General features: G+C 25.2%; 1 protein-coding gene across 9 annotated transcripts in view; it reads left to right on the top strand.

Moving 5' to 3' along the window:
• Positions 1-5: 5 nt before the first annotated feature.
• The window catches only part of LOC129956923 (protein polybromo-1-like), a 91,780-nt gene continuing 79,330 nt past the window's right edge, over positions 6-12,455 (top strand). For all 9 annotated transcript variants that reach the window (XM_056068972.1, XM_056068966.1, XM_056068971.1 and 6 more), the window contains exons 1-7: positions 6-163; positions 2,676-2,801; positions 2,895-2,992; positions 3,526-3,673; positions 6,111-6,230; positions 8,936-9,061; positions 11,256-11,423. In XM_056068972.1, coding sequence (XP_055924947.1) covers positions 2,709-2,801; positions 2,895-2,992; positions 3,526-3,673; positions 6,111-6,230; positions 8,936-9,061; positions 11,256-11,423 — 753 coding nt within the window. In that variant the 5' untranslated portion in view covers positions 6-163; positions 2,676-2,708. The remainder of the gene's footprint in view (positions 164-2,675; positions 2,802-2,894; positions 2,993-3,525; positions 3,674-6,110; positions 6,231-8,935; positions 9,062-11,255; positions 11,424-12,455) is intronic.

Here is a 12,455-nt window from a genome sequence, read left to right as displayed (position 1 = left end):
GTTTCAATCCCGCGTCTGTGGTGGGAATCCAACAATTTTTTTTATTTACATTACATTTAAAACTGTTCATTTTTGTATCATTGTTAAAATTTCTCGTAATTCATAACTGTTGTTTTTAATATAATTAGCTCGTGCAATCATATACTTCATCAAAATTATTTATGTAAGTAAAAATTTTCATTCAGTGATACAAGCGTGCATTTCAGCATAAAAATAAATAATCTATATTGCAGTTACATGATCGATGATTGCGAAAAAAAGAAATTAAATATTCTCTCCTGTACTGAGATTTTTATTCTTGCTTTTATAAATGATATAACAGTTTCAATCAAATAAAATTGAGTTTTTACAAACATAATTTAGTGATTTCTTAAATATTCATCGACATTATTTTTGTTTTATATTATGTATCACACAAATTAATTCTTCACTTATTGATATTTTGGGAATCTATAATCAAGCAGTTTATGGTAATTTTGCAGCATAGTGACTCATAATTTTTCCTATTTCAAAAAATTTTCTCTTTGGAAAGTATTTTATATGAAATTACCGCGAACTTTTGTCTTAACTTTTTATTTCTAAACCATGTATAGTATTTAATTTTTTTAAAGTCTTACTGGAAATATTTTACCTTTTTGTCTAATAACTACATACCTCCTTTTCTAAATATAATTTAAACATAGTGGAATTAATTTCTTATAATTTTATGTTATTCCATATGTTACATCGAATTTTCGAATGCAATTTAATCGCATATTTGAATGAAATTGGAATGTTAGTGTTACAAATTAAATAATTATATGTATATTTAAAATAGAATTATTTTTAAGATATAAAATTTCATTTGAAACCTTATAATTGAAGAAGAGTTATTGTTTTGACTTTTATTGCAGATATTTTTTATCAAATTTACTATCTTTTAAGAATAAATTGAGCTATGTTATTGATTGCCCATATGTTACTGGTAATGTATTAATTCTTTGCCTGAATTGTAAAATGCTGCAAGATTTTTAAATCTGATTTCCTTAAGGTACAGGGTTTTTTGAGAAAAGAACTCAAAAGGGGTTCCCTTTCTTTTAATTGTGATTGTTGAAAGAAAATATATTGCAAATAATAAAAAATATTTAAAAGAAATGTCTAAAACTCGTAAATTTTTTATATTGCAGATTTGCTTTATTTCATATCTATGAAAGCAATTGAATGAACACTAATTTGAAATTTTATTAATTTTCAGTGGAATGAAAATGGACATATAAACATTTTTTTTTCCTCATCTATTATTTGAATAGATGTAGAGGCAAATCAAAGTTTTAAAAAACTTTAGTTACAGTAATATTTCTGAACCCAAAAATAAAAGAACAGAATTTGTTTTTATGAACAAAAATTTCTTTATTTTGAAATGGTTAGTAGAAATAAGTGTATTTATTATATAATACACTCCCAATTATCCGTGGAATTGGGTGGCGCGGCCGCCGCGGATTACAAAAATCGCGGATAATCCGAAAAAAGCTAAAAACGGGTATAGCAAAAGAGAAAACAGTCATTCCAACTTTGAAAAATCGTTTTATGTACAATGAAACGTAAAATAAACAGCAGGAAATGTTTAACTAACGTTTAATATTTTAGTTTATCACTCAAAACTAACCTAAAATGCATTTTGTTAATGAAAACAGAAAAGTGCTTTGTACTTAGGTGAGGCGTCGAGGATACACAGAAAAATTAAAAAATACATATGTACGTTAAAAATTAATACATATGTTTTAATACTATAATGCATTATGTAATTACAAAAGCATAACTGTAAAACTACATCTTTTTGAAGAAATCAGTCTTTTGTGTTGGCTTCTTACTTTGGAAGCTTTTTGTCTTTGCTTGAAAGCAAAAACAAAAAAAAAAAACCTTAGTGTGGCAGTTGCGGATAATCGGGAGTCTACTATATGTTGTTTATTTACATTTTCAGTTTTTTGGCTATATTCAATGAATAGCATTTAATGTATTAAATTTGGTCATATTAAGCTTATAGACATATTTAAGCCTTAAGTTACTATTTACTTTAGTAACTTATTACAATTATAGTTACAGCATCCCAAAGGAGACTATCATATTTAATATTTACTGTACTGTTGTAATAAGCTTTGCACTTTCACATTTGATTTGGATAAAAGTTAAACAGCTTTTGTTGAATAACTAGTAAATTTATCTCTAAGTTAATATATATATATATATATATATATATATATATATATATATATATATATATATATATATATATATATATATATATATATAACATTTTCAGACCACTATCAACATATTTTCAAACACAACCAGTTCTAAGTTGCTGCAGCTATAAAAATTAACAAATTATTGCATTTTGAGTACATCAAATATATTGTTTTTACGATGGATGTATCATGTTTGCCTTCTGCTTATCTTGTTGTGTGTAGAAAATATTTTCATATTACTCATGTGAGTGGTAAAGTAATTATTTTTGATACATGCAACAACGAAATATTGAACATGTATTTTTCCCCCCTTCAACTAAGCCAAATAATATATCTGTGTGTATTTAGCTAAGAAAAAAGTACCTATCTATATTTCTTGCTATTTAATGAACACTTTACATAAAATATATTTGGTATAATTTTTATTTATTGTTAAATATTGTTATACAGATTATGAAACTTAGTGAATAACAATCAGAAAATATGCCGAAACGTAAAAAGATTTCAATTACTTCTGAAGAGAGCAGCAAAGATGGCAGTGAAAGTTCTAAGAGAAGAAAAAGTGAACTTGATCCAGTAAGCAGAATTCTTTTCCTTTATTTTTATTTTGGTAAAATTAATATTTCATTTGTTCCAGTTCTGTAATCGTATTCTGGTATTCTTTTTTAGGTCGAAATCTGTCATGAGCTTTATGAAACAATCAGAAACCATCGTACAGAAGATGGTCGGCTTTTATGTGAATCTTTTATTAGAGCTCCAAATCGAAGGTATTATATTAACTTCTTCTTAAATAGCCTTCTCTGTGTCAGTTACTTGAAGTGACTGATTTTTTAAAACATTAATTATCTTTTTTAATTTTATATTTTTTTAATAATATACATATATATTTATAAAATATATTAAAATTCTTTATTTGGTTGGATATAAAAATATTTATATTGTTGACAGTTATGAAATTTGGTGTCAGTATGCTTGGATTTATAGCCTCTGTTGCAATTATGTTATTTAATTTATTTTCATTAAAATGGAATTTGTGGTTGAAGTTTTTTTCAAATTTAATTTTTATGATTAATATTGGTACTTATCAGTTGTAATGGCAATCAAAAAACAGCTAGAAAAAATTTTGGTTATCAAACTATATAGCATGTGATTTGCATGTTCAAAATGTTTCATAATAAATAATAATGCACTTGACTATATTTTTATAATTTGTTGAAATTTTTTCTTGGTGCTTTTTGGTTGTCATTAAGATTGAATTATACCTTAATATTGATATTAAAAATTTCATATTTCTTTCTAGGAGTTTAGCAGATTATTATGATGTTATAACTACCCCTATTGACCTGTTGAAAATTCAACAGAAATTAAAAACAGAAGAATATATGGATGTTAATCAGTTTGCGTCAGATATAGAATTGATGGTTAACAATGCAAAAAGTTATTATAAGGTTTGTATCCTTTGTTAGTTTAATTAATGCTATGAATTATCGAATTATATTTGAAATCGTTCTGTATATTTAATTGCCTATAAAAATCTTACCTTCACTTTGGTTTTTAATGTAATATGATTTATGTAATAAATTTCCTTTTCAAATATTTTATATCCTTTTTGATAAATTATTTTTGTGTAAATGAATTTTGCTGTGGAGTTGAACTATTAGATAAATTTCAAAATGTTATTGTATGTTTTGTGTTGTATCATTGGATTTCAATGCTAATGTTAATGAAGCATTTTTAAATTAAGGAAATTATTCAAATTCATTTCAGATTGCATCTAAAGCTGTATAATGTTTTATTTTGTAAATATTTTCCAATATATTTTAGTTGATTTTATTTCTAATCAGTTGCCTTTGATGATCAATTGATTCACCAGAATCAGTGTTTGCTAAAAATTTCAATTAAATATTTTGCGTAACCATGTCATAATGCTTTACTCAACAAAATATTTTTCAGCTTCAAATTTTAATAGATATACAGCTTATACTATTTAAAAAGTTTTATAGCATTCTGTGCATTGTGCTGTACACTGTATCTTTGTACATTAATTATATCACAGGAAAGCAGTATTTAAAAATGAGCGTAACTGAAAAATTTTTCCCCATTGCTTGGTTTTGAAATTAAATGTTACTTGTAACTATAAGAACACTTGAAACATTTTATTAAAAGCATACATTATGCAGACACCTATTCATTAAAGAAAAATAAACCAAATTTTCATATCTTGATAACCAAAATTGGAGGGAACACTTGGTTGAAATAATTGTGGCAACAATGCAAATGATTTGAGTTTCATTTTAATAATGAAATATTAATTTATTTCAATAAGTATATTTAAAATATTTGTAAAAAAATTGATTGAAATTGGGGAAAAAGATTATACAGCATAAAATTGGTTTTGTTAAAAAGATAATTTTTTTGAATTTTAAGGTAATGCAAAAATTATTTTTGTGCAGTTGTATTCAAAAGAATTATTGTGTGAAAATGCCAAAGTTTTCTTAATTTTTAATTAAAATTTAAAAAATCATTCTTGGATACACATTTCTATCCTCCAAAATATTTGCAAATCTAATTTAATAGTTCTAAGTTAAACAGTGTGTCCTGTAAATTGACAACAAATACTCCTTCATCCTTATTGGTATAGATTTACTTACCCCTATTTTATTACTTGTTTTTTTGCTGTTGCTAAATAATTATTTGCAAAATTGAAGCACGTTAGATAATGGATCTTTTTACAAAAATTGAAAATATATTGAGCTTGCATCATATTTAGATTATTTATTTGAGTATCATTTCATCAGAATATTTTTTATTCTTTAATATTCAATTAGTAAAGCACCATATTCCTCAATATATAATAGTTATGTTTGAATCCCTAAGTTGTTAGTTTGGGCATTTGTTTCAAAAATGTATTCATAATTGTTGTTATATTATTATTATATTGATGGATTTGCTAAATTTTTGCTGCTCACATCAGATTTCAATTTTAAAGATATTATATACTCATGAAACAGAATGAAACACAAAAAAATTGTTAAATTAATAATATTTTTATATAAATATGAATTGTTTGAAATTAATATGGCTATGTTTGGAAGAATTTGCTTTCTAATACTGAATATTTTACCAGGTATTTATTACCAGGATTTCTTTTTCTTTTGTTAATTCTTTTTTTTTGGGAGGGGAATGGACTGGAATATTTTTGTACACAATTCTACTTAGGTTTACACCATTTTTTAAGCTTAAGAAGCTTTGATACTCACCTATTTAAATGGAAAATTACACATTGTTTCAAATGGAAGTCATTTAAACTGCATTAGAATGGTCATGCAATTGAAAAATCGTCTTCTACCAGCAGTTTTAACATTAGAAATTGTATATTAAAAAATAAGTTTAAGTAATTTTATGCACTAAAGTCTGCAAATAAGGTGAAGATTTGCTATTTGTAAATGGTACACAGCTTTACTGCTCATGTATTTAGTTGGGACATGTTTTGCAAATATCATTTTGAATATGCAGTTTGTTAAATGAGTAAAATTTTGAACAAGGCAGATAAAAATATCTTTGAAATAATTTTTCTTATTATTTTTATATCATTTTTACCACCATATTTGATAGTTAGATTTTTATTCTATATATCTTTGTAAAAGATAACACTCTAGATGAACTTTAATATTGTAATGATTTCATTTATAAATATTAAATGTTGAATAATTTTATTTGTTGTAGAATTTGTGAAACTGAGTGTATTACAAAATTTATAACCAAAAAGCTTTGAATTTGAAAATTTAGAATACAACAAAATTTAATATCTTTTATTGCTATTGAAATTAATATCTTTGGTTTATATACTCAAGATAAACTAATAATTATCTTCTTTCTTTACAGAAAAGTTCTCAGGAGTATAGGGATGCCTGTGATTTGTGGGATATATTTGTTGATGCTAAAACTGATTTGTTAAACATTGAAGTGCGTAAAGAAGATGACAAGTCAAGTGAAATTGATGATGTTAGTTTTTCAGATCCTAATTTTTTTAATTATATCTAAATCAGTTGTTACTTTTGTTATAGAATAGCTGCTAGAGTTTGAAATTTCTGTGTTCTTATTTTTATATAGTTTCCTATTTGTTATATAATTTAGTTTATATAGTTTAGTTTAGTTTAGTTTAGTTAATTTATTTAGTTTTCTATTCTTATATAGTTCTTATATACTATATATACTATACTTATATACTATATATATACTTATATACTATATATATTATACTTATATACTATATATACTTATATTTTTTCTTATATAGTTTCTTGTATACTTATTCTTATATAGTTTCCTATTCTAAAATTATTGTTCGAACTGTGAAGTTGTAATTGATATATTTTTGCAACCATACACTTATAAAGTATTTTGTTCTTGTTAATATTCCATAACATAAATACTGTTATGTATAATTTTTTTCTAAAGCCTTGACATATTAACAGAAATAAACACAAAGATTATTGGAGCAATTTTGGAGTGTTCTTTTGGGTGCTTCCAACTCTTGATTACAATAAAGAAATGTTATTTTTATGTTTTTCCGTGAATAAAAATAAGAAAGAGGTAATTGTCATCAAAGTCATTTTCTACAACTTATTTTACCCTTGGCTGAAAATGAAACTGAAGAATAGCTAGATCTGTAGTTAAATTGAGATGCCTAACATGTGATAATGTTAGCAGCGAGGAGAACAATCAATATTAAATAAAAACTAGCTGCCTTTGGCGACCAGCCGGTTTGCCAATCTTAATGTTCATTAAAATTTTAATAACTAAATATTTTATGCAATTCCTACTTTAATAACTTCTTCATCAAAATATTTTAAAACTTCAAATTTTGATAGTCATATAATTCATTCATAATATTATAAAGGCCTTCACTCATAATGTAATATTTATCTCTCTAAGTTTCCGTTAGCTCCCATAGAATTTATGCTTTAAATTAAAGTGGAAAGGATGAATCTGCAATTAATATAATAATATTTTTTACTGAAACAAAGCATTTTTTTATAATATCATTACTGAAAAAGGGTCCCTGCGTGTTTAAACTTTATGGGCACTAAAGCATATATATCTTAATTTATGTAATATCTCAAGAATTTGTCAACAAAATTTTCTCAGATTCATCATGAGCCGATCAATTAATAACCAATGTTTAATTTTAAATGCATCAAACACTAAGAAAATAAATAGAATTGTTTAAAATAATCGGTCGAAAATAGGTTAAAGTAAACTACTTAAAACTACAAAAATATATAATTAACATAAAAACAATTTAATTACAAAAGCACACAATTAACCTAAAAATAATTTAAATCAACTCCGAATCCGTTGAATTCATTGTAAACAATCAGAACACAACGCGCATGTGTGAATTTTCAACGCCAGTTACGGTACGCAAATGCGTGGATTTTTCTACGCCAGTTGGGGTAATGCTATGCAGATTAGGAATTTTTAATTTCCTTTATTCTGTTTTATTTTAATTCAAAAGTACTTCAGAAAGAATCTGAAAGATCGATTAATTAATAATGTTTAATTTTAAATGCATCCAACATTAAGAAAATAAACAGAATTGTTTGAAAAAATCAGCCGAAAAATGTTAACCCTAGCCTTATTAGTGTTTGGGGAAAAAAAAAAAAAAAAAAAACTGAAGCCTTACTCATTTGGCGGTGGGGAAAATGATTTTTTTGGCGGGAACGTTAGTTTTTAATTAATAATTAAAATTCTGATTAAAAATTCAAAAAAAAGGGACCTCATGTGCACATTCCCGACCTCCAAGGTATAAATGTACCAAATTTGGTAGCTGTAGGTCAAACGATCTGGCCTGTAGAGCGCCAACACACACACACACACATTGAGCTTTATATAAGTATAGATTATAGTTATTAGATTTTGAGAAGTATTAATAAGTTGATTTTATCACGTAATTATAAAAAAAGAATTCTTTTCCTTGCTGTAGAACTTTTGATGGCGATTTTGTATAGCTTATTATAGTTTTTAACATCAATTTGCTAATTACACATTTGTTGATTCATCTTCAATCTTATTATTATATAAAAAGTTCAAAAAAATATTCTCGATACTTATTATATTCTGATATATTTAAATGAAAAAGAAAAAAAATTTGTCTTTTTGACCAATCACAATTGGGTGCAATAAATAATTTTATACCTTAGACATAAAAGACAATTTAATATTTTTCTTTCAGATTTTAATTTAATCTAAAAAAAATTAGTGATTTTGATTTCAAAAGTCAGACTTCAGTGTTTTGATAGTTATCAGTGATAGTATAGATCACTTTCAGTTCATATTACCATAGGCTTCTTTACAAAATATGTGTATTTAACAGCCAGCTTATTCACCAGAAATATTATTTTTCTGGATGTTAGACTATAATTACAAAATTCCTAAATATTTAAAATTCCCCCCTCCCTTTTTTAATAAAACAGAAAAATTTGGATTCTATAAAAATTGGAAAATTTTGCAGACGTAATTTACATAGCAAAAAATTAAAAGTGTAGTAAAATTGCATGTACATTGGATGAAAATTAAGACAGTGCTTTTAAAATACAAAATGAAATAAGCTGAAAATTAAATTAAGTTTATAAAGTTATTTTAAAAAAAGATTTGAATGTCTTGAGTTTTTAAAAGGGATTTAAAATAATGTTTTTTTATTCTAGGATCGAGGTAGTGAATGCAGTGAGGATGAAAGTGTCTATGAGGAACTTTTTACTACTGTCATGACAGCGGCAGATATGGAAGGGCGTGCTCTCAGCACCATGTTTCAGTTGCTGCCTTCTAGAACAGTAATTTTTAAATTACATTATTCGCTATGTTTTTAATATATTTGATTTCAGTATTCAAATTTATTTAACAACTTCTTCCTGCTTATTTAATTTTGCAATTCAACATCATGCACATACACAGAAAAATAAATGAAAATTACATAACATTAAGTGTAATATATAGCATTTCACATTTAACATTGCTGCACATTTCATATTTAACATTAGACATTTCTAACATATTCAGCTATGTCTAACTGCACCAGTTTAACACAGAATAGACACAAAAGGGGGAAAAAAATGCCACTATCAACCATGCAGTTTAAATACTCTCAAATATAAAAATGCTCTCAAACCATACAGTGTAAAGAATACATGCAGTACTATTTATTAACAGCATTGATTAGCCTAATTAACATGTAAATAATTATATAAAAATAATTAACAAATAGCAGATTTACATGAACAGTTATCCTGATGGGTACAGAAATGGTGTGGGTTTAGTGACCCTCTACTGATGAGGGGATGTGCCTACTAAAAGAGGAATTGTAAAATGGCCAATGATGGCCCCTTAGGACTTAATCATAGTTCCCAAAATTATTGTTCCAACGTTCTAATAGACTGTCATTGAATTTTTAATTTTCAGCTCTGTTTTCTTTCAAATTGATAAAATTTATAAAAATTGTACAGAAGGAAAAATTTGATATTTACATACATAATTATAGTGCATAGTTTAAAAAATGTATGATATATATTTTATTTCACATGTTGCAAACAAAAATACAGCCAAAAAGCTCCTTTCATTTTGATTTTTTTTTTTTTTTTTTTGTGATTTTAAGTCTGTTAGAAGATATTTTTCTTTTCAGTAATTTATTTCCATGTATAATGGAGGCTGAAAATTTAAAACTGAATGCATTACAGTAAAAAAATTCAAATTTAATAAAATTGGATCTAAAAATGTATATGAGACTACAATTTTGAAATGAGAATTGGTAATTGAGATTTATTTTTTATATTTAATTATTTGAATAAATAATATATATAATTTGTTAATAAACCAAGAAATTTTAATAAACAAAGTGCTAATATACTTATAAAGACTAATAATTTTTAAAGTAATATATTAAATGTAAGTTACTATTAAAACCAAGCAATATACCACATTTTGAACGCAACATTTGTATAATAAAAATTCAAAATAAAAGTGCAACTCACATGTGTGTTCAAACTTTAAAAAAAGATTAGAAGTTTTTATTACATTTTTAATACAATGTTTCGGTCATATTTAGATTAATAGAAACAGCATCACAATATAGATTTAACTAATAAAAGTTTTCCAGAAATAAAATTAATTTTTAACTTTGAGCTAATCGAAACTAATTTTTAATCATGGATTTTATTTTAACATTGTATTTGTAAGAGATCAAGAGAACAGAAAGAAAATTTTAGATTCTGACAAATTGAATTAATCAAATTCTGCTGTAATTTGTTTATTGTTTTTAAAGATAAATTTTGTATTTGACTTTTAAATAATTAAAATTAATTTAAATTACAGATAACAGTTTAATATTAATAGGAAATGCAACTAGGACTATTAATTATCGAAAAATTTTAATTAATCTAATTCCATTGAAATTACATTTTTATTTTTTTGAATGAAATTTGCTTCATTCATTCATTTGTTTTGAAAATTTCAAGCATTTTTTTAAAATTATATATATGTAATGGTATTTTAATTCTAATTTCAATTTAATTAATTTCCAAGATTTTATCTTAATTTAGCCCATAGTAACTTCATTTTAAAAATATTTTCTTATTTCATGATCCATTTCCTTTTTCGGTTTCCAATTTAATTAATCCTTTTGTAAAAATAATGCGCCATCAGTACTACATATCAAATGAAAGTGATACTTTAGTTACCCTTGTCAGAGGTCAGCATGTGTATTCCATTGGCACATGGCCAGAAATCCAATGTTATATAAGACTTGTGATCATTTGTTGTGCTCTTCTTCCCCTTTTCCTTTTTTCTTACTTCTGCTATTGTACGCACTACGTCTGCTTTTAAATAAAATTGCTTTCCCGAGATGAATATTAAAGTGAATTAAAAATTGTGCCTTCAAACCTGCACTCTGGTTCAACCAAAATAATGTTACATATATATATATATTTAAAATCTAACATGTGTTCTTTAATTTGTGTTATTTATTTCTATTAGCTATATCCTGAGTACTATAAAGTGATTCATGACCCCATTGATTTAAAAATGATTGCTCAGAGGATCCAGAACAATGACTACAGGTCTCTAACTGAAATGGAAAAGGATTTGCTTCAGATGATTAAGAATGCTAAGATTTTCAATGAACCTGGTTCTCAAATCTATAAGGTAAGATTTTGTGTTTATGAGTCTTTTTCTCATCTAGCATTTTAAGTATACAAAGAGAAATATCTTCATAAAAAAATTCAGCCTTGAGAATCTCTATATTTAAAATGTTGCTGAATTTGAAAAGTGCAATTTTGTAATTATATTGTCCTGTTGCTGTATCTATCTGGGAATATAATAAGTGGAATATTCTTTGAATTATGTAGATGAAATTTAGTATATGCCTAATAGTGCGTCGTATTTTTATGATCAGCATATAACAGTTTCTTTTAGTAAGGTAAATGAAAATTGCATTTAAAATGTTTATTTGTTACATATTAGATCAACCAAATGTATTTATATGTGAGACCTTTCTCACTTTCAACCAGTTAATAGTAGATTACATGTTTAGAATTTGCATCCTTCAAAGATTCAGTGTATATCTGGGCTTCATACATATTGTTTGTTACTGTGGGTCAAATAATTGTATGTTTGTATTGTGGAAATTTGAAAAGTAGGATGCAATTCAAGTATTGTACAAATCATGTAGCTGAAATTGCAAAATCCACGTCAAAATAATATTTGCATAGCTTCTAAACAGGATTGAAAAAAGCATTTGAACCTTAATTCTCCATTAAAACATGCTTGCTTATTATCAAATTAGAAAGCATTATTTATTTTCTTTTATGTGCTTTTGTCATATAGTTTAGCTATTTTAAGTTTACAAATTTATAAATAGATAAAATGCGAGATATTTCCATTAAATTTGAAACAAAAATCATACAATAAAAATGTTAAATCATTTCTGAAATATAAATTTACTGATTTTTTTAACTGAAAGCTTATACTTTAAAAATTGATTCCACAATTAAAATGCTACATCTCAATTGCAAATGAATAGTAAAAAAATTTGTTGCATCATTCTTTGGAAGTAAAATTGGTATCATTAAAAATATTAATTTTTTAAAAAGTTTTAATATTGATTAAAAATTGATTTTGCATGATTTTACATTTTGTTATTGAGGAAAAATGCTAATATCTTGATTCATTTTTAAT

The sequence above is a fragment of the Argiope bruennichi genome, chromosome 11, assembly GCF_947563725.1.
Source record: "Argiope bruennichi chromosome 11, qqArgBrue1.1, whole genome shotgun sequence".
In the NCBI taxonomy this organism is placed as follows: domain Eukaryota; kingdom Metazoa; phylum Arthropoda; class Arachnida; order Araneae; family Araneidae; genus Argiope; species Argiope bruennichi.
Note: the sequence above shows the minus strand (reverse complement) of the source record. Positions and strands in the feature narration are given on the sequence as shown.